We start from the raw sequence: 21,319 nt of genomic DNA, 5'->3' as shown, positions 1-21,319 counted from the left end.
GATACAAGGAGGGCACCCCGCCCATTCAAACGAACCGAAATGCCCCCCCGCCCTTCAGCTGCCAGCACTGATGTAGTGCTAAATTAGCAGCACAATACAGACGCACTAGCTAAAAAGCTACAGAGGTAGCGCTCTGCTTCCCTCAAGCTGAACCGTTTCCTTCACCACCCCATCGACAGAAATCACAGAAGTGATGAGCACCCTGCCAAGGCATGTAAGCTAGTGGAAACAGGCCACCTCAGTCATTTGAGGAAACACCTGCCTCCACCCTCATTTGCCCCACTCTGAGCTCTTGAGCATGACCCTTAACCCCCACCATCTGCTCCCCCGGGCACCCTAGATGGCAGCTCTCTGCTCCACAAAGAGGGCTGTGGTAGCTCGGTGGTAACGTCAGGAAGGGCATCCGGCGTAAAAATAATGGTCATGTCTTCGTGCGAGTTAGTTTGCTGTGGCGACCCCTGAAGAGCAGCTGAAAGAAGAAGAGAGAGAGAAAAAAAGGCTTAAAGTAGTTTCCTCAAATAACTGGAGTGGCTAAAGTGACTATGTTGGCCAAGGCCACCATTGGCCACCCCCTGGCTCCGCCCCTGGTAGTGGATAAAATTGCTCCCTGCGCTTTATGAACAATAATAATAAATACTTCCGTTCTTCTCCACAGTGCAACTCCTTTCTACGTGAATATCTTGCTGCAAAAACATGTAGGTTTACTTTCATCCTCGGTTCAATTCCAATCCAAAAAGCCTCGACATCTCCAAAACTACAATCCCTCTTCAGACCCTCAGCGGCATCGACGCTCCGCTTGTTAAAGGAAAAAAGTAACGTACTGGTGATGAACTGTGGTTCTGAAGGCCCTGAACGTGAAACTGCTGTTCCGCTTCTCACACGACGCACGTTCTGCGGTCACAGAAAGATAAACGGTGACGACATCGCAGCCTCGGGTTTCCTGCTCCTTCAGAGCGTCGGAGGCAGGAAACGCCTTCGGGCCATCGCTGAATCGTCAACCTCGAGTCGAATCAAGAATCTAGATTTAATCGTGTTGAAATTGTGCGAACGCTACAGATTTTTCTGTGCACGTTTTCATTTTTCCCTGAGTTTTTTTGTTTTCCACCGTGCATCACTCATCCTCCTCACTGATGTTCTCAAGTGACTTTCCTCTGATGTTGTATTGACGCCATGTACCGCTGTCTCTCTGGTTTTGCTGCATGTTTGGGCGATGCAGCAGGTACTCGGGCTTCAATCGTTCTGTGTGCGTGTCGTGACTCCTGTCGTGTGCCGTTTGTTCTTCGTTGCCTGGTCTGGATGAGTTCGGTGTTGGTGGTTTGTGCCGTTGAACGCTTGAAGAGACTGCCTGACGTGCTCGTGAACGTTCTGCGCTTGCGGTTCGAGCGTGAAGCTTACACCTGTGCCTTTGTTCAGGGGCGGTGTCGCAGGTTTTGGACAGTCTGGAGGAGATCCACGCGCTGACGGACTGCAGCGAGAAAGACATGGACTTCCTGCACAGCGTCTTCCAGGACCAGCACCTGCACACCCTGCTAGACGTGAGTCCTCGCTCCCTCCGTGCAGCGACTTCCAACAAAATAAAGGCGCTGCCGGCTCAGCGGGTTTTGTTCTGTGACGCGTCTCCCATCAATCAATCAACTTTATTTCTATAGCACATTTTAAAAACCGCAAGGGTAGCCAAAGTGCTACAAAAAGACAAATAAATTAAGACAATAAAAGCATACACAAAGAAACATACAAACATACCAGTTTCACGGCAGGTGTGTTAAGATGCCCTAAAAGATAAGATCCCGTGTTAAAAGGGAGAGGGACAGCAACTCGGTCCAAACATCATAACTTCAGTCTTGTTCTCATTTGGACTAAGGAAGTTAAGAGAAAACCATGCCTTAACATCATTAAGGCAGCGTGTAAGTTGCTGGAATGTGTTGTTTTGTGCCATGGGAAAATAGATCTGCCAATCATCAGCATAGAAGTGAAATGAAATGCCATGTTTCCTGAAAATAGAGCCGAGGGGGACAAAGAAAAGAGCAAATAAAAGAGGGCCAAGGATTGAGCCCTGGGGGACACCATGAGTAAGAGATAAAATTGTCCATTTTTACGCAGAAACTCCTATTGGTTAAATATGACCGAAACCAATTGAGCCATGACCCAGATCATCTAAGTCACTTGTGTGATCCCGGTCCTCCCTTTGTCACAAACCGAGTTTCTCACCAGCTCCAGGATCTCAGCGGTCAGGTACTCGAGCACCGCCGCCAGGTTGATGGGAATTCGTCCACGGCTCCTCCTTTTCAACTCATTTGGGATTTGGGGCTGTCGTTGAGGTATTGGAGCTTTTGAGATGATAATCTGCTGCTCCTGGTTGTTACAAAACAACTCGTTGCCATGGTTACGCATCATAAATGCTCAAAAGTAAAAATCCTTCCAGCTGCACAGCGTCCGATACCAGAAGAAGTAATCCTCTGAAAAAAGTAATTTACGTCCAGAAATTTTTTTTTTCAAAAGCATTAACTCAGAATGAAAGTAACAGCTGCTCCAACGTGCAGCCACCCCGAGCGGCGCAATTCAACTTGACAGTTGAATTTGACCCTCAAAGTCCTTTTACTAAGTAAAAGTTCAACCGAGACACACCTTTACTATAAAGTCGAGCAAACAAACAATTGTTTTTAAGTGTTAATCTTGTTAAAGTCCTTCCGTACATGCTCCCGCGGGATTTTTCCACTTCATTAGACATTTTTGGACTGATGCGACGTGTTCGGTGGAAAATACGGTACTCCAAATATTTCAACTGCAGCTTGTAATTTAACTGAACGCGTCTCCAGCAGCTCACAACTTCTTACAGCGTCGTCTTTGGGCGTCACTGTGGTCTAATTAGATGTTTGTTCTTTTTCCAGCTTTATGATAAAATCAACACCAGGTCGTCCCCTCAGATTAGAAACCCTCCAAGTGATGGAGTGCAGAGAGCCAAAGAGGTGAGGTGCTGTTTAATACGTCTTATATCTTTCTATACGGCTTCTTTTTTTAAAAATAGACTTTATATTTCTGCTGTTTTTGGGTGTAACTTCCTTCCACCTCATGACACGTGATGCGAATGACAATAAGAACCTTGAAGTAACTGTTCTCTCACAAATAAATCCACGTTTTGTCGTACTTAAGAATTTGACATAATTTACTGGGGTTTTGGATTGAAACGTTTTCTGTCGGGATTTGCAAGTTTTTATACATTTCAGTGTAGATTTTGAACTCTTAAGGCTTTGTTTGTTCTTAACGCGCCTCGTTCTAGATTAAAAAAAACTTGAGAAACAAGAAATTCATATTTGGACACGTTGCGGAAACTAAACCTGACCGATTAAAAAAAAATCAACTTAAGATTGAAACAACGACTTGAACCTTTTAATTTAATCTGATTTGAGCACTTTTAGCTGATTTTATTTTATTAAGAACCCTTGGATGATCTTTTGATGTTGGGGAAAAAAATCAGCCACATTTACTTTTATCTGTGTTTTCACTTAGTTGCAGTCGATAAACACAATTTTTTCCGAATCTGTATTTATTTATTTTTATTTATTTACGCTCCCCGAACCTCACGGTATCATTACCGCCCTCTAGTGTTCCTTACGAAGAAAATCAACCACAGGGAAATCCCTTTAAAAATGCATTTTCTGACCCTGTAATTATCATAAAATAATGCATTCCTTTCAGTATTTTATTTTTTACTTCCATCTCCGTACTTTTGATGTAAATATTGGCTCGCTCTGATTTTTTTTGTTTGTTTATCCGTTTGAGAGCCTCCGAAAAAAAACTACCGGGACAGACTTCAGCTTATTGTGAACCGTGTTCCTCTTTCCCGACTCGACGTGGCTGCGGAGTTTCACTTCTCGTCAGACAAAATTGTTTTCCATTGGGTGTGAAGAGCAAAAACACACTTGTTGTGTGCACAAGTAAACATTTAGCATGAAAAATCAGTTCCACATGCGTGCAGGCTGCAGCATCACACGCTCAGAACGGCCGACTCCCGTTGGCTTCCCCCAAGACGGGATGTAAATAGCAGATTCACCGTCGCAGAGCAAAAAGGTGGAATTAGAAACAACCTCCGTCTGTCCATCCGAGCACGGTAATTTGAAATACACCGTATTTTTCAGCCTATAAGTCGCAGTTTTTTGCATATTTTACATGCTCAGGGACTTATCGGCTGAACCAACGTATTTATGGATTTCCCCCCCCCCATATTTATAAACCAATTTTTGGCTGATATGACCGTTTTCATTCATTCTGACTGGAAAAAAAGAACATTACCATTTTCAGTCACAAGATGGCAGCAGAGTAGTAGAAGTAGTATGGCATGCCATTGTATCATGTAATAAGTAAACGTGGCTATAATGACAAATTCAAAATAGTTCAAGATAAAAACAACTGGACTTTATTTGTTATACTTTATAGTTTTGTCTTGAACTATTTCGAATTTATCATGTCCCGGATGACTGAGAATCTTCACCAGCTATTAATGATACAATCGGCTTGCCATAGTCCACCCCCATCTTCATTCTGCTTGCTGTTTGGAGCAAGTCAAACCAGCGGCACCGCCCCGGCGAAATGCAGCTAATTTGAGCATTAAAGTGCATTTATTAAGTAAAAGTTAAACTGAGGCACACCTTTGCTATAATGTCAAGCAAACAAATAATTGTTCTTGTTAAATTTTGAAGAACTGCAACGGCGAGTCCTCCCGCTCCCACGCCTTCCAATCGGTTTTTGGCACGACACACATGACACATAATTAACGCGACTTATACTCCGAAGTGACTTATATATGTTTTTTTTCCTCTTCATGATGCTTATTTTGACTGATACGACTTAGACGCTGAAAAATACAGCATGCACGTAAACAGACCAGCCCCGTCATTTGAGGAAACTATGCTTTGTAGATTTTACATTTCTCAAACGTTTGGTTTCCTCAAACGATTGAACTGGTTGAAGATCACTGTGGTGGTCAAGGCCACCCCTTGGATCCACCATGAGCATGGTGGCTCCGTCCACTTGCCAGTATCCGTCACTCTGTGCCACCTTGGACAAGAAGAAAAAAAAATACAGGGACACTGCAACTGCTACCTACTTGAATATATTCCCAGTCCAGAAAAAACTCCATCTCTACAAATCCATCACAGTTTCCCCCCCAAGGAACACGAATGGTCATAAAGTTCACTTTCAACTGTGAGGTCGGGGTTTAATTAGTTGTTTGCAGGTGATACATCTTAATTACTCGTGGTTATTATTTTGTCTTCTTCTCCTCAGGTACTGGAAACCATCTCCTGTTACCCGGAGAACATGGAAGCCAAGGAGCTCAGGAGGATCCTCACTCAGCCTCACTTCATGGTGGGAAACCATACTGATCTTCTCCGAGCGGGCCGTGAAGTGGTCTTTGAGCGCGCCTGACGGTCCTCGTTACTTTCAAAGCCGCTTAGCGCCTGAACTCGTCGAGCCCCCGGGCAGCGGAGACACACGGTGGAGTGACCTTTTAAACTCGCGCAGACCCAAGAGGTCGCTTGAAAACCGTGGGACTGTCACGCTCGATCGCCAACACACGAGAATTCAGGAAACTGGGACAGAACAGGTATCGTGACTATGAGCGGCCGGGTCTTTCAGGCTCTGCAAGCAGAAATCCTTCTAGACCTAGAAGCGCCGAAGTAACGAGACGAGGCGTTTCTCTCGGCGTTGGAGTGGAGCGCCTCAGATTTGGTTTAATCCAGTTAGCTCGTTCTGCTCGCTGACCCGACCGGCTGCGAGTTTACCTCCGCCGCTAACGGAGCGGGATTCGGTTCATGGCAGCTCACACACTTGTAGGTGAGCGGGTTCTTCTGCAGAGATTGAGGAATCTAAAGGATGCGCCTTTTACTTCCTCGTTTGGAAAACGGGAAGAGCGTTGACGTGAAATGTTTGTGTAATCTGGTGGATGAACGTCTCGTATCACTGCAGAGACTCAAACATGTTCAGATACTTTTAGCAACAAAAGTCCTGGAATTAGAAAATTTAAACAGAACTAGAGAAATTGCATTTCCTGCGAAAATGCAGTTAGCTGAAGAACTTGCTGAAAAACAGCCGAAATGTAGCTGAAATTGAAGCGCAAGCCTAAGTTAACAGAAGAAAGCCAAAAAAACCCCACAAATTTGCTGAGTTATGTTTAAAAAGTTAGAAAACTAGCTAAAAAAAAAAAGCTGAAAAGAAAGAAACTTTAACAGAAAAAAGTGAAATGAGCTAAAAATTGTGGAATTAGCGGAAAAGGCTAAAATGATAAAAACAGCTAAATAGTAGCTGAAATAAGTTAAAGGAGCGCAGACTGAAATTAAAAGGAAGAAAATTAGTCTGAAAGTAGCAAAAATTACCACAAAAACCTTGAAGAAATGGCTGAAAGTAGCTGAAAAAGTATAAATTTGCAGCAAGAAGCTGAAAGAAGCTGAAGCATAACAAAATGTGAAAGGAGCAGTAAAAGTTGTAAACGGACTTAAAGATTCGAAGATTCATTTTCTATGAGGGGAAATGTCAGAAAAGGCTAAAGAGTTCAAAAAGCTAAAGTTGCACCAACACCAAAAGTCATGGCAGGATTGTCCTGAAAGAGCCGAACGCTCTGATTTATGATTTGTTGAAATAGCTGAAAACTGCTGGACGAGAATCGCTCCGAAAAACATACAGAAGAAAAAATGGATCACAATAGAGAGAACGCTTCATTAATGTGATTACAGCGATAAAACCTTAAAAAATAGACGGGGTGATTGCCTTTATTTATCTCTGTTGTATTCAAAAGGTGAGATTTAAAAAAAATCATAAACAAATTCAACTCAAATCGCAGTTTTTAATTTGCCAAACTGATTTAAAGATTTCAGCCGTCTGATTCCCTGCCATGCCCATTTGTTGTGGTGTCCTTGAGCAAGGCACCTCTTCCCAACCTGCTCCACGTGCGCTTCAATACCCTCTCAGTGCTCTGCTCGGCTCTCATGTGTGACGAGACATTAAAGAACCTAAAGCCCTTGAAGTCCACGGCTCTCGTTGTGCCTCCAGGCTCTGCTGCAGACCCACGATGTGGTGGCCCACGAGGTGTACAGCGACGAGGCGCTCAGGGTGACGCCGCCCCCCACTTCACCGTACCTGAACGGAGACTCCCCAGACAGCACCAACGGAGACATGGACCTGGAGAACGTGACCAGGGTCCGGCTGGTCCAGTTTCAGAAGAACACAGACGAGCCGATGGTACGGTGTCCGGGCGGGCCGCTGCTGTTAGATTAGACGTATTTGTCTACATTTATAAACTCTGTCCCGCTTTTTCTTTAGGGCATTACTCTAAAAATGAACGACCTCAACCACTGTATCGTGGCTCGCATCATGCACGGTGGAATGATTCATCGACAAGGTAAAAATATGACATCCAGTTGGGCCAAACTAAATATTAAAATCAAAAGGATTCGTGGATATATCATTTTATTTTATCTCTCTACCTCAGGGACTCTGCACGTCGGAGACGAGATTCGAGAGATCAACAGCATCAGCGTGGCCAATCAGACGGTGGAGCAGCTCCAGAAGATGCTGGTACGTCCCGTAAAGCTCGACTCCACGGACAAAGTAAAGGTGCCGTCAGTAACGTCACTTTATCTCCACAGAGGGAGATGAGGGGCAGCATCACCTTTAAGATCGTGCCCAGTTATCGCTCCCAGTCGATGTCATGCGAGGTAAGACGCCGCCGGCGCGCGTCGGTCCTCCTCTTGTCCTACGAGCGAAATTAACGGCTCGTTTAAAATTTTTTGCAGAAAGATTCTCCAGATTTATCTCGCCAGTCGCCTGCAAATGGCCACGCCAGTGTCACCAGCTCCATCCTGGTATGTGCGCGCTTCCTCTTTTATTTTGCTTTCACCGAAAGTAATTTCCCCGAGTCAATCATAAACATGATGTCCTCCACAGGACTTGCCGTCGACGATCCAGCCTAAAGGCCGTCAGGTGAGATTTACTGATTTATTACAACGCTAGTGGTGATCAGTTATCATATCATTAACTAACAGGGATTTAAAGTAAAAAGATCTCATGTTCAGTAAACCACATTTAATTATTTTAAGTTAGACTCATTCCGTTTTCAGTTTATTGAGGCTGCTGAAAGTAAATCATTTAAATCTAATAATCTCTCAGATTAGAATCCATTAATCCAACTATTTTCTTCAAATGATTCGTTTGATTCCCGTGTGGGTTTAATGGCACACTATAAAAACAAAGCGGGCCAAGAACACAACCCTGAGGAACTCCACGATCTACACAGGTCAAACTTGTTGAAGTTCATTTTCAAGAATCGTTTTATTCCATAAATTAATGAAATTATTTAACCAGAAATTCGTTGAATATAAACATTTACCCACAAATATATTCTTTTAAGTTTTAAATTAAGAAAAAGCAAATGCTGCTTCTCTTTAAGAGTTGGTATCTACTACTGGATTTCTAGTCACCATCTGTTCCTCTCGTTTGTCGATGAATCGAACATGCATGAGAGTACGTCCGCTCCCGTCCCGTCTCTTTAGTTTCCATCATACGATAGTTATAAAGAAAAACGATTTTATGAGCTGCACGGAGCATCACTTGTGGTCCCGGATCACACAAACTTTGTTTATGCGTCCCAAAAATTTCTGCTGCATGATTTGTGTGTGTGATGCTCTCAACCCCTCAGATGACCAGACCTGCTATCAAGGACAAATTGTCCGTCAAGGTAAGACGTATCAAACGGATCCCCGTTCTGTTTCTGTAGAAGTAGATCCCGGCTGATCCCATTTCACTTGGCAAAGTTTGGTGCCTCATTATAAGTGGCTGTAGGCAGAGGAGCAGAGAAGCACCGTGCAAGCAGCATCACTCCCATCCTGCTGCTCATCAGTTTGTCGAAGCTTTTCCCCGCTTCCGCTTAGAACAACCTAGAAACCAGGTTTTATACTATATCGCATCGTGAGTTTTATTTCTTTTGACAACTAATAATAATTAATGTGTTTGTCTTGCACCCAGATTTACGTACGCGCTCAGTTCGAGTACGACCCGGCGAAAGACGACCTCATCCCCTGCAAGGAGGCGGGCATTCGTTTCCGGGTGGGCGACATCATCCAGATCATCTCCAAGGACGACCACAACTGGTGGCAGGGGAAGCTGGAGAACACCAAGAACGGCACCGCGGGCCTCATCCCCTCGCCCGAGCTGCAGGAGTGGTGAGAAAAACGAGCAGCTCGGTGCCATGGCAACGTAATTTGCAAACGACAGACGCCGTGAAAAAAATACTAGAACTCCGCTACTTCAAAAGATATTGAGTTGAAATTTGGTATTGTGGTACTCGAGAGCGAACTCCAACACATACTACTGTCTAATCAAAATTTTTAAATGGACGCCACATGACAGTCCCACGTCAAAGTTTCTCCAGGAACTTGAGGTTTTTTTTTTTAATCGTCCGTTTACATAATGCTTACCTAAAATTTTAGTCAGAATTTTTTCTGCTTTTATCCTTGTTTTCAAGTTCTCGTGCTCACTTGCCACTTGGCGTCTATTAAAAAATGTTTTTTTTACAGTACTATGTGTTTGGGTTCACTCTTTCCACCTCAGGGACTAGATCCGACCAGTTAAATATGGTACACCATACCAAATTTCAGCTCAACATGGCAAAAAAATCGAGTTACAGTCATTTTGTCTTGTAATTTATGGCGGCCACCTTCAATTTTTGATTTGAAACTTTCTCAGCTACGACCAAATCAAATTTCAGCTCAATATCTCAAAGAATGACTGAGTTATACTCAATTTGGAGTTTTCTGAGGTAGCTGTGGCAGCCATCTTGAACCAAAATGGCTCCAAAAATTTAGTGTTTTGTTCAGAGACTGCTCCCCTTTAGGTCATGTGACCTCACTTTTGCATTTATAGGCTGCTAAAAGTTTCATCATGCATCTTTGTTTGCAAAGTACGTTGCCATGGTAACTCAAACATCACAGTGTTGAGCCGGTCGTTTTGATATAACATTTGTGGGGGGTACACGTTGTGGTTCGGGTCGTATTAAAGTTCATAGAAGAGCAAGACTCTTGTCAGGTAGCTAATAATAGGTGGCTGCAGTCCCCATCTGCAGGTTGTATTTGTCCTGATGATGCTCAATAATCTAGGTAGAATAATCTAGCAAGGTTTAGTCAGGTCCTCTGGACGGATTCTTCTTTGTTGCAACGTTTCGTCTTCTACCCAAAAGACTTCTTTAGTCTGAAACCCTGCACCTGGATGTCATCAGCAAACTGGTTTGTCCATTCTGACATTATTAGGGCTCTAACGATCTATTGTTAGGTTGATGGTCCTTCGTTCTGAAACCCAAAAGGTTTCAGGCTGAAGAAGTCTTTTGGATAGAAGATGAACAGTTTCAACAAAGAAGAATTTGTCCAGAGGACCTGACCTTGTTAGATATGCCGTAGGTTGTATTCTGCATTAGTATTTGTGATAGTGATAGTGAGGCAGGTCTGAGTCACGCCATTGATTTTATGCTAGCTTTTAACCGGGATTAGATACTAAGCTGATAAATCTAGCAGAAGTAGACTTTTTGTGCTGGTGCTTTCAGGCGCGTGGCGTGTATAGCCATGGAGAAGACCAAGCAGGAACAGCAGGCCAGTTGCACCTGGTTTGGCAAGAAGAAGAAACAGTACAAGGACAAATACCTGGCCAAGCACAACGCAGGTAAGGCAGCGGCGGATTTGTTCTGAAAATAACTGCAGCGATAGTTTTTCATGTAGAAGGTGACGAAAGCCTCGTTTATTGTTACTATCGTGTAAAAAGTGATTTTATTGTACAAGAGCTCCAACGGTTGTCGGGTTATGTTTTTTGTTGTGTGGATCCGATGGTTTAATCACATTGCTGATCCGGTAACTTGATGTTGCACGTCTGTCGTTCTCCCCTCTACAGCAACTAATGGCTTTTTAGTAGAATTTTTCTTTTCTTGTGGTCTTTATTAACCCTTCCACTCCCATCCTTTGTCCATATTTCATGCTGTCTTACCCAATGACATGGCTGCATGTAAGTAACTCAGAGCTGGTACCCTTTTTTACCCTCTCTCATATTTTTCTGAGCTGCTCTGGTTTATTCAAAGCAATGTGATTCAGATTGACGTTATGTTTCAATCTGACACAATTTAAGATCAGTTAGTTGTTTTTAAAGACGTCGCAGCATGATTTCGTTAGCGTTAGCTTGGTTTTTCTCCCAGTAATGAGTATGTTTGGTGTGTAGCACAGCCTGATAACTATGCAGATAAAGTAGTCTCAAAAGTCGTCACAAGTGCCTTCACTGACGTTATGCACGTCCAGAAAGATGTTAAATTGAGTGAACTGTGTATTTGAAATAAACTGATCAAAATGGTTAAGTTGTTCTTTGTAAAAAAAAAACCAAACAAACAGAAAATAATTGTGTCCGGTAGTTTTTTTTTAAAGTTTTGTGAAATGTACAGCTCAATTAATCAAAATCTAATTGTGGAAAAATTTATGTCCATCTTTAAAGTCCAGTAACATTAATGTTCAGGGATGCACAATATTTTTTTACATACGTTCATTTGTCAGAACATAACCCTCTTATTTATTTTAACTTATTTGATACAAAAATTGTGTAACGGCTGTAAGAGCTGGTGACATATATTCACTAACAGCCATATGATATGCACAGCACTTTAACTTATATTAAATGTTATTAGCATTAGTCACCTGCGATGCTGTCTCACTTGTGGAGGCTTGTTCCAGGTTCCTAGCTGCAGATCCTCCTGTGCCTTTTTAAGTTCAGAGTTTTTGTCTATGCATTGTGCCGTAAGACTAATCATGCTAACGGAGCTAACGCGACGTCCAAATGTCAGAAAACTCACCCAAGTGCTATCGGCTATTAGCTTCTCAATGATGCCGGAAATGACGGCTTGTAACTCTGGTAAGGCTACGTCGGAAAAACCTCTCTGACGGGACGATGTAGCGAGACTGAACGTAGTCCAAAAAACCTCCACACCGCCGACATTTTGACTTCTTCCTCTCCGCCGTGAGATCAGGTATGCGTGCGTGACGGCATCCTTGTCACTGGCTTGTCCTACAAAAACAGCGTCCTTTATATCGACTTCTATATATATTGGGCAGCACGATGGTTCAGAGGTTAGCACTGTTGCCTCACGGCAAGAAGGTCCTGCGGTCTTTCTGTGTGGAGTTTGCATGTTAGGCTTCCTTCAGGCCCAGTCCTCCCTTGCGAAAGAGATCTGCAATCTCAATAGGACGGTTAAATAAAAGTTAATAATAATATTGTGAGTTATTTGGATTGAATGGCCGACGTCCGATATCTAACTTAACGCTAATATCGGCCGATACCATAACGATAATATCGTGCATCCCTATTAACGTGCGATTTAAAATACAAGCTCCTGCGTCAAGTTAGAAATTGGTCTTTTCTCAAAAACTCAGATGTCCCAGCTTTTCTCCAGCCTTGAATGCAGCATTACGTTTACGAATCAGGAGAGGTCAAGTCACCTTCACAGCTGCTATGTGCACGCAGATTATTCCTACACGTGCATTTTTGGACGGTGTGACTACTTTTGAGACTCTTATCTCCGCAGAGTTTTGTAATATTTTACTCGTGTCGTTAAACAACAGAGATCAACCCAGTTAGAGCGCATGAGTTTGTCCTGATTTCCTGCAGTCTTTCATCGTCTTCCTTCTCTGTTCAGTGTTTGACCAACTAGACCTGGTGACGTACGAGGAAGTGGTCAAGCTGCCATCTTTTAAGAGGAAAACGCTCGTTTTACTCGGTAAGTTATAAGCGCCGGCACATTTGTCTCTTCAAAGTGGTTCAGTGGTAAGATTTGAACCCACAACCTTCAGCTCTGAAGGCAGCTGTCTACCGCGTCTTGAAAATATCTCCGGATTAGTTTGTCATCATTTCTGGACTTGAACTAAAACCTAATTATCTGTTGAGTTTCAAAGAACATATAAAGTCCAGAGAACTCGTTTTTCTACATCTAACCTGGGAGTAAACACTGTCGGGGTCTGCTTTTGGAACGGAAGGGATAAACGACTCATTTAGGTAAAATTCTGGAGTATGAAAGGTGTCAGTGAAAGCAGACTTCTCCAGGTTTGCAGTGGATAGCATCGACGTCTGGCATGAAGGCTGCACAGAAGTCTGTTGGAGTCGGCCTCTCCACCATCACAGACATCTGCAGGAACAGGGCCACCTGCATCATGAAGGACCCCACTCACCCAGCACACACTTTTTGCCCCGCTCCCCTCAGGAAGGAGGTTAAGAAGCGTTACGTTTAGAACCAGTGATTCCCCTATCATTATACAAGCAGGGTGCCCCACCTGCTCAACAGAACTGAGCACCCCGCCTACCAAACCAAACCCCACCCCCGGCACTGACATAGCACTAAGCTAGCGGCGTGCAATACAGGCGCTCTAGTTAAAGGCGCCTCTTCCCTCATGCTGAGTGCTCAGACATGTCTCTGTGCTGTTCGGCGTATTGTTTTTATACCGTTGGTGCTTAGTGTATTTTTAGTTCATATCTTGGATCTTATCACTGTTTTTCTTTTTATACTTTTGTTGGATGTACCTGGAACCCTGTGTACACAATTTTGTTCCATCACATGCACCACGTGGGGTGCGAATGACAAAGAACCTTGGTACAGGCTGGTCTCATTGAGCCACGATGACTCATTTACAAGAGGACCTGTTCCAGACAAAACATATAAAGTGCACAATGGTAACGGCCGATATTAGTGATAAAATTAAATATCTGACGTCGCCCATTCCATCAAAATAACTCACTAATTTTTTATTTAAGAAATTCCACAGCAGAGAAAACTAGTCTTTGTACGTAGGTCTAGGGGGAAAAAAAATATCTGTATTTGTATCGGTTATCAGCCAAATACGTTTTAACATATTGGCACGCATCTCTAATATAAAGTACAGAGAGCAATAACCGTAAACGACAACAAATCAGGGTGCAGTACTAAAAACAAGAACATATCCAGCTTGATTTTTCCATTGACATCATCAAATGTTTGAAACCCCTTAAAGACATTTAAGGGGACATTGGACATTTGTTATGATGCGTAACCATGGCAACAAGGCAGTTGTCTACAACCAACAGCAGCTGATTAACATCCCAAAAGCTCAAATTATATCTCAACTACAGCCTCAAATCTCAAAAGAGTTGAAAAGGATGTTCTGTGGACGCATTCTCATCTACCTGCCAGCTGCACTCGAGTGCCTGACCACTGAGATCCTGGAACTAGCAGGAAACATGGCTCATGACAGTGGAAGGACAGGATCATCCCTGGGCATCTACAGTTGGATGTCCGCAGTAACGAGGAGCTCGGCAGACTGCTGGGAGGAGTGGCCATCGCTCTGGGAGGAGTTCTGCCCAGCATTCGGGTGGTCCTACAGCCCAGGGGAACCGAGAGGCCAGCTGAGTCTGGGTGGACGGATCAGAAGGCATCTGCTGCCAGTTTCTTAGGATCCACTGTGGGATGGACCTTTACAAGAGATCCTTCCTGTCTATATACATATGTGTGTCTCTTAATGAAATGAGGATAACAAGTTACAACAACAAATAATTTCCCTTTGGGATTAATAAAGTATTTTTGAATTGAAAGAAATTAAGGTGAACAACTTCAGTTCCTGTTGCAAAAGGTGTTCCAGGAGCAGAGTAGGAAAAGACCTTTTTGTCAAGTTTGGAAAGTCGTCAAACGGCGTTCCTCAAATGCTAAAGCCGAAGTAAGTTCGCTTGGTAATTACAACAAGAAAGGTCAAACTAGTGGTGGTTAAGGCAAGCTGTTTGGGTATTTAGTTGCTGCCCTACTTGAGCAGCAGATTGGCTTTTAATTTTCTTGTGACGTGAACTCTTGGGCAGATTCTGTGTGAAGAAAAATGACATAAAAATACTCAGTTGACCATAATAAAGTATAAAACTTTTCTAAGTGATAGTTTTACAAAATGGCTGCTTTTCCCACTCGTTCTCACTTCAGAGCCCGTTTTTTTTTCTCTTTTTTTTTTATGAAAGGAGAAAAAGAAGAAAAAAGTTTGAATTGTTATAATTTTTTTAATCCGAACTTTGACTCAGCCAAAATGATCAACTGGTGTCGTTTCTGCAACAACGGAGTGACGCCCGAAGAGATAAAACGTCACAAAAAAAACCACGATCAGCTTAAAGAAACGATGCATTTCAGATCCTCTTGTTGAATCTTTACTTCTCTTGTTTGAAGACGAGGATGGAGTGAAAGCAGCTTAAAGCTTGGAATAAGTGGCCAAAGAAGTCACGAACGCAAACAGCTGAGGTGAACAAATGGAGGTGGGGGGTTAACGCCCCCTGGTGGTGACAAAAGTACAGCGACCAAAACGCCTCCGGACAGACACTTTAATCTGTTTCTCTCATTTTACTGCTGAACTAATTTAATTACCTCCGTCTCCTCCCGTCCAGGTGCACATGGAGTCGGCAGGAGGCACATCAAGAACACGCTCATCGCCAAACACCCCGACCGCTTCGCCTACCCCATTCCTCGTACGAGCGCGCATCCAAACATCCAGGCCAGCCGCACGAGTCCAGAAAGCCCGATAACCCGCCGCTGTCCTCTCTCTGTCCAGACACAACCCGGCCTCCGAAGAAGGACGAGGAGAACGGGAAGAACTACTACTTCGTGTCTCACGACCAGATGATGCAGGACATCAGCAACAACGACTACCTGGAGTACGGCAGCCACGAGGACGCCATGTACGGCACCAGGCTGGAGACCATCAGGCAGATCCACGGTCAGGGCATGATCGCCATCCTCGACGTGGAGCCACAGGTACGAACAGGAAGTGTTTTTTAATAAAACGCTAATTAAAACTTGATCAAATGTTTAATACTAACATCTAAACTGTTTGCATGTGACACACAAGCTGGCTGTAGCTGAACTTTCAACCTGGTCCAAATACCATGACTCTTTGAGAGGAAAGTACTTCTACAGGCTTCAAGTGAATTTTATAGTCTACTACGTGTGAAAGTGTGGCTTTCAAACCATCGGAACAGTTTTAAGATGAAAACATTAAAAGTCAAGATAAAAACCCACACCAGGATATCGATACTATAAAAGATATCATCCATCAAAGACAGCAGGTTGTTTTCTAACAACAACAACGTTAGTCTCATGAAAGAGTTACTGCGATACAAAACCAACATCCATTTTCTTACGCTCGTTTCAAAGTAGGGCTAGGCGATATGGACCAAACTGAATATCTCAATATTTTTTAGATAAATCGCGATATATATATATATATATCTCAATGTTTTTAAGATTAACCGTGATATACGATATATCTAATTTTTTTAAAGATAAATCGTGATATACAATATATTTTTTAAGATAAATCGTTATATACGATGTATATCTCAATATTTTTACGATAAATCACGATATACGATATATATATATATCAATGTTTTTAAGATAAACCGTGATATACGATATATATCTAAATTTTTAAAAGATAAATTGCGATATACGATATATATATCAATATTTTAAAGATAAATTGCGATATACATGTAATTTTTTTAAAGATAATTCGTGATATACGATATATATCGATATGTTTTTCTTTCCATAAAGTAATAACAAAAATTTATTTCCGAGTCAAAGCTTTGTCCCCGTTGAGAAGAAGCTGAGAACTTATTTACTGATTTTTTAATGAAAAGCTTTGTGTGACAAATGCTATGCTAAAGAGCTCAAACCACATCGAGCGTCCACCATTTTGAGAACTAAAGATAGACAGCCCATGTCACGTTAAGGGGCCTCCCTCCCATTTTTGTTAAAGAGACACGCTGCTCGCTCCCTCACTATCCATCCTTTGCTTCAAACAGTCTTATACTGCCATCCAGTGGTCAAAAAAAGTACTACACAAAAAGTAACGAACATTTCTTCTTAAATTTGATATTACTATTTAAGACCACAACTACAGCCCCAAATCCCAAATGATTTGAAAAGGAGGTGCCGTGGATGCATTGCCGTCTACCTAGAGGCCATGCTCGAGTGCCTGACCGCTGAGATCTTGGAGGTAGTGGGAAACACGGCTTGTGGCAGCGGGAGGACCGAGATCCTCCCCTGGCACCTGCAGTTAAGTCGACGAGGGGCTCGGCTGCAAGGGCTCGAGGAGGAGTTCTGCAGTTCAGGCAGTCCTGCTGCCCAAGAAGACGAGAGGTCTGCTGGGTCTGGGTGGACGGATCGGCATCTGCAGCCAGTTTCTTCAAGAAATCCTTCCTGCCCAAAGCCATAAGCATCTAGAACAACTAACGAAACCAAGATGAGCTACAACAATTAATTTCCCTTTGGGATTAATAAAGTATTTTTGAATTATAGTCAAATTTCAAACAATATTATCGTTTATTGCAATAATTTCTGAGACAATCGCCCAGCACAGCTTGTTATCGTGACAGGCGTAGCTCAGCGGTTAATTGCCTTGTTCTCTTGGGGCTGCCGGTTCGAGCCCAGGTTGGGTCAGGAGGGTAAACCATATTTAAAACATTGTTTTTTTTCCTCACCAGGCACTAAAGATCCTCAGGACAGCAGAGTTTGCTCCCCACGTGGTCTTCATCGCAGCCCCGACCATCACCCCCGGAATGACCGAGGTACAGAGAGCAAAACCGACAGTCCGATTCCACGTAGACGCAGTCACACTGGCTTTACATCTGAATTCAGACATACGGTCGTGTTGCCGCTCAAAGAACACGCAGGTGCATGAAAACTTCTTAACGGTTAATCTCATGGAGCTAACTGGGTCGGGGGGGAAAAAAGCCCGATCCCGGAGCGGGACGTGCATCGAATTCACCCCAGTTCGTTAAAACGTAAAGTGAAGCCAGCGTGACAACCGCCGCAATTTCACTCATCTTGTGATTCCAGTTTGCTTTAAGCGTCTTTACATTTTCTTTGGCATGCCTTCTTTTTTTTTTTTTTTAAATTTGCATCCAAGATTCCAAAATGGTGCAGGAAACTACCCGTGAGTACGAATCCCGACGAGTTTAGCTCTCCCAGCAGTCCGGTGTTCGTGTTAGTAGTGGCCTCCGAGTCAATCGTCACGTTTTTAATAAACTTTCTGTGCCCCCCCCAGGACGACTCCCTCCAGCGGCTCCAGAAGGAGTCGGAGATGCTCCAGACGACCTACGCCCACTACTTCGACCAGACCGTCATCAACAACGAGATCGACGACACCATCCGCCTGCTGGAAGAGGCCGTGGACCTGGTGTCCACCACCGCCCAGTGGGTCCCTGTCTCCTGGGTCTACTGACACCCCCGTCCACCCCCCCCCCATCAACTCGTTTCTGTAGATAAACTGTGGTGGGAAATGAAGAACGACTGTGGCATCATTCAGACACTCCATCCTTCTCAATAGCCTCAAAGGCGTATTGTTGTGTACAAATATACATATACGTGTATATATAAATGATAAAGTACATGACTATAGTTCTGTCCTCGAGTAGTGGGAGGGGGGAGTGACAGGGCAGCGTAGGAGATATTTTGTTATTTTCTTTTGTAACCGACGGATGGAGCTAATTGAAAGGCAATAGTAAGCATGACCATAAACCAGTCTTATGTGTTGCCTGTGTGTGTGTGTGTGTGTGTGTTGGCCTTTTAAAGGCGCTTCTTGTGGTACTTTGTGTAACCCCCGGTCTCCTCGGCCCCTGTGACAAACAAGCCGAACTTTGAAGCACACCAGAAGCTGCTACAGTGGCGACAAGTCGACTCCCGGAGCGAGTCGGCGTGAAGAAAACGACATTTAAAAAAAAAAAAAAAAAAGCACAGGAAGCTCGGCAGCCCCGCACCTCCTCACGTCGCCGTGCCTTTCAGTTCGTTGAAGGAGCACACTCCCCTCACAACCACCCGTACGGTCTCTGTTTACATCGCACAAAACAAGCCGCCATCGTCGCCTCGGATCCCGGCGGCCATCGTCCCCCTCAACTGGTACCGGAACAATCAGCGGCGAGACAACGGCTCCTGAACTGAAAGCTGACCAAAAAAAAAACAAAGGAGAAAAACTGCCTTATCAGAGCCTCTGTGGGGGGGGGGGAAGACCACCTATGCACACCCCTGGTTTCTGCCAGGCAGACCGCCACGACACCTTTCTTCTTCTTGTCCGACAGCGAGCCATGTTTAGTCAACTGAATTCACGTGGAGGGGGCGGAGCCACCGATTCAGAACTGATAACCGTCGTCTTCAAAATGATAACAAGTATTCATGTTTCTGGGCGAGACAATAACGTCGTGTGTAAATGTTTCAATGGTGCGTCATACGAGTGAATTACAGAGCCAGTGTATATTAACCCCTAAAAGAAGCTCGGTACGTGACTTTTAACTTCTCGCGCTTTACCTGAAGCGGCCGAACCGCCTGCCGCCTTCGGCTGCTGGGTAAAGCGTTTTTATTTTGTCGTCCTGTGTAAATTACCTCTGCAAAGACAAAAAGCAACTGTTTAGAGAAATAAATGTTTTGTTTTTGTTTTTTCATTTTTAAAAGAAAATATATTTCCTTTTATGTGTTTAAAGTAAAATGCATCGTCTTCCTTCTTTCAGTGCAGGAGTGTGTTGTGTTAATCAGCTGGAGTTCATCGGTTTTTAGATCTAGTTGTGATCACGATCACATTTCCTGCGAAAACGCAGCGTGAATGAAGAACTTGCTGGAAAACGGCTGAAATGTAGCTGAAAAGGCCGAAATTTACAGAAGAAAGCAGAAAGAACCTGAATTAGATTTAAATGAGCACAGAAATTAGGATATTAGCTAAAAAAAAGGCTGAAAGAAGTTTAAATTACCAGAAGGAAGTGGAATTAGCTAAAAATAGCATAAAACAGCTGAATAGTAGCTAAAATAAACTAGCAGAAATTAGCTTAACAAGCAATAAGAAAGAAGTTAATTAGGTTGAAAGTAGCAGAAGTTAACACAACTTGATTTTTTTTCCTGAAAATGGCTGAAACTAGCTAAAATGATAAGTAGCGAAGAAGTAGTACTAGCTTAAATTGGCAGAAGAACGCAGAAAGAACATGTTTGCTCAATTAGGCTGAAAGAAGAAATGAGAACAAAAAAGTTTAAATTATCCGAGAAAAAAAAGCAGAAAATAGCTAAAAACATGCTGAATTTTAGCTGAAGAGGAAGAAGCCTAAATTAGCAGAAGAAAGCAGAAAGGAAACACAATTGCTGAATTAGGTTAAATAAGCAAAAATGAGCACATCAATTACAAAACTAACTTAAAAAAGGCTGAAATTAGCAAAAATAGCTGAAAATTAGCTAAAAAGGCAGAAGGAAACTTAAATTACCAAAGAGCTGAACTTAAGCTAAAAAAATATATGGAAATAGCTGAAACGGCTAAATAGTAAATGAAACAACTAGCAGAAATAAGCTGAAAGGAGCAGAAATTACAAAAAAATAAGCTTCAAATTTTCTGAAAACAGCTTAAACTATCTAAAAAATGCTAAAAAGGTAGAACAAGCTTCAATTAGCAGAAGAAAACGGAAAGAACTCGTTGGCCCAGTTAGGCTGAATGAAGCAGAAATTGACAAAAAATTATCGGAAGAAAAACAAATGAGCAAAAAAAAAAAAAGCTGAGAAGTAGCTAAATGAGCAGAAAGAAGCTTAAATTACCAGAAGAAAGTGGAGAGCACATTTTTGCTTAATTAGGCTGAAAAAGTTGAAATTAGTGCACAAATTGTGGAATTAGCTGAAAAAGCTAAAATTGGCATTAAAACAGCTAAATAATAGCTGAAATAACTGAAACTAGCGCAACGAGCTGAAATTAGCTAAAAATGCTAACAAGGTTAGCTGAAAAGGTGGAACAAGCTTCAATTAGCAGAAGAAAGCGGAAAGAACACGTTTGCCCAATTAGGCTGAAAGAAGCCTAATTGGGCCTAATGAACGTGGGACTCGCACTGCGCCGTTGCCATGGAAACGTGTAAACAAAAAAGTTTAAATTAAAGATTTAATTTGGCTCGCGTCATTTCTGCGGTCACCGATATGTAGCAGCTTTACAAGTGAACAAATGCAACAAAGCAGCTACACGTCCGATCCCTTTAAACGTTAAACTATTAATGTCAACACAAAGCTAAAGGTTTCAGTAAATTTTAATTATTGATAAAAGTGAACGCAAAAAAACTAATTCTAGTGTTTTGTCAGGTAAGGAGTAATAAATTAAATTTGATCAGATGTTAAAGAAGCCATGAACTGATCATAATCCATCGCAAAATCCCGAAGTGGAGCATTCGTTGATTGAACTCACGCAACATTCTGACAGAATTAACATCCACGACCTCAAGACGGAGGGAG

General features: G+C 42.9%; 1 protein-coding gene across 5 annotated transcripts in view; it reads left to right on the top strand.

Annotated features, from left to right (window-relative positions):
• Positions 1-19,034, top strand: part of LOC119428741 (peripheral plasma membrane protein CASK) — a 59,226-nt gene extending 40,192 nt beyond the window's left edge. For 2 of the 5 annotated variants that reach the window (XM_037696418.1, XM_037696416.1), the window contains 16 exons: positions 1,414-1,535; positions 2,889-2,966; positions 5,284-5,364; positions 7,045-7,233; positions 7,315-7,393; positions 7,484-7,569; positions 7,641-7,709; positions 7,788-7,856; positions 7,939-7,974; positions 9,016-9,212; positions 10,586-10,701; positions 12,710-12,790; positions 15,457-15,537; positions 15,621-15,823; positions 17,560-17,643; positions 18,123-19,034. In XM_037696418.1, coding sequence (XP_037552346.1) covers positions 1,414-1,535; positions 2,889-2,966; positions 5,284-5,364; positions 7,045-7,233; positions 7,315-7,393; positions 7,484-7,569; positions 7,641-7,709; positions 7,788-7,856; positions 7,939-7,974; positions 9,016-9,212; positions 10,586-10,701; positions 12,710-12,790; positions 15,457-15,537; positions 15,621-15,823; positions 17,560-17,643; positions 18,123-18,299 — 1,748 coding nt within the window. In that variant the 3' untranslated portion in view covers positions 18,300-19,034. Of the gene's footprint in view, positions 1-1,413; positions 1,536-2,888; positions 2,967-5,283; positions 5,365-7,044; positions 7,234-7,314; positions 7,394-7,483; positions 7,570-7,640; positions 7,710-7,787; positions 7,857-7,938; positions 7,975-8,689; positions 8,729-9,015; positions 9,213-10,585; positions 10,702-12,709; positions 12,791-15,456; positions 15,538-15,620; positions 15,824-17,559; positions 17,644-17,984; positions 18,012-18,122 lie in introns of all 5 variants that reach the window. The other 3 variants (XM_037696414.1, XM_037696415.1, XM_037696417.1) reach the window with 3 other exon arrangements.
• Positions 19,035-21,319: the final 2,285 nt, after the last annotated feature.

The sequence above is a fragment of the Nematolebias whitei genome, chromosome 23, assembly GCF_014905685.2.
Source record: "Nematolebias whitei isolate Nwh7 chromosome 23, NemWhi1, whole genome shotgun sequence".
NCBI classification, from domain to species: Eukaryota; Metazoa; Chordata; class Actinopteri; order Cyprinodontiformes; family Rivulidae; genus Nematolebias; species Nematolebias whitei.
Note: the sequence above shows the minus strand (reverse complement) of the source record. Positions and strands in the feature narration are given on the sequence as shown.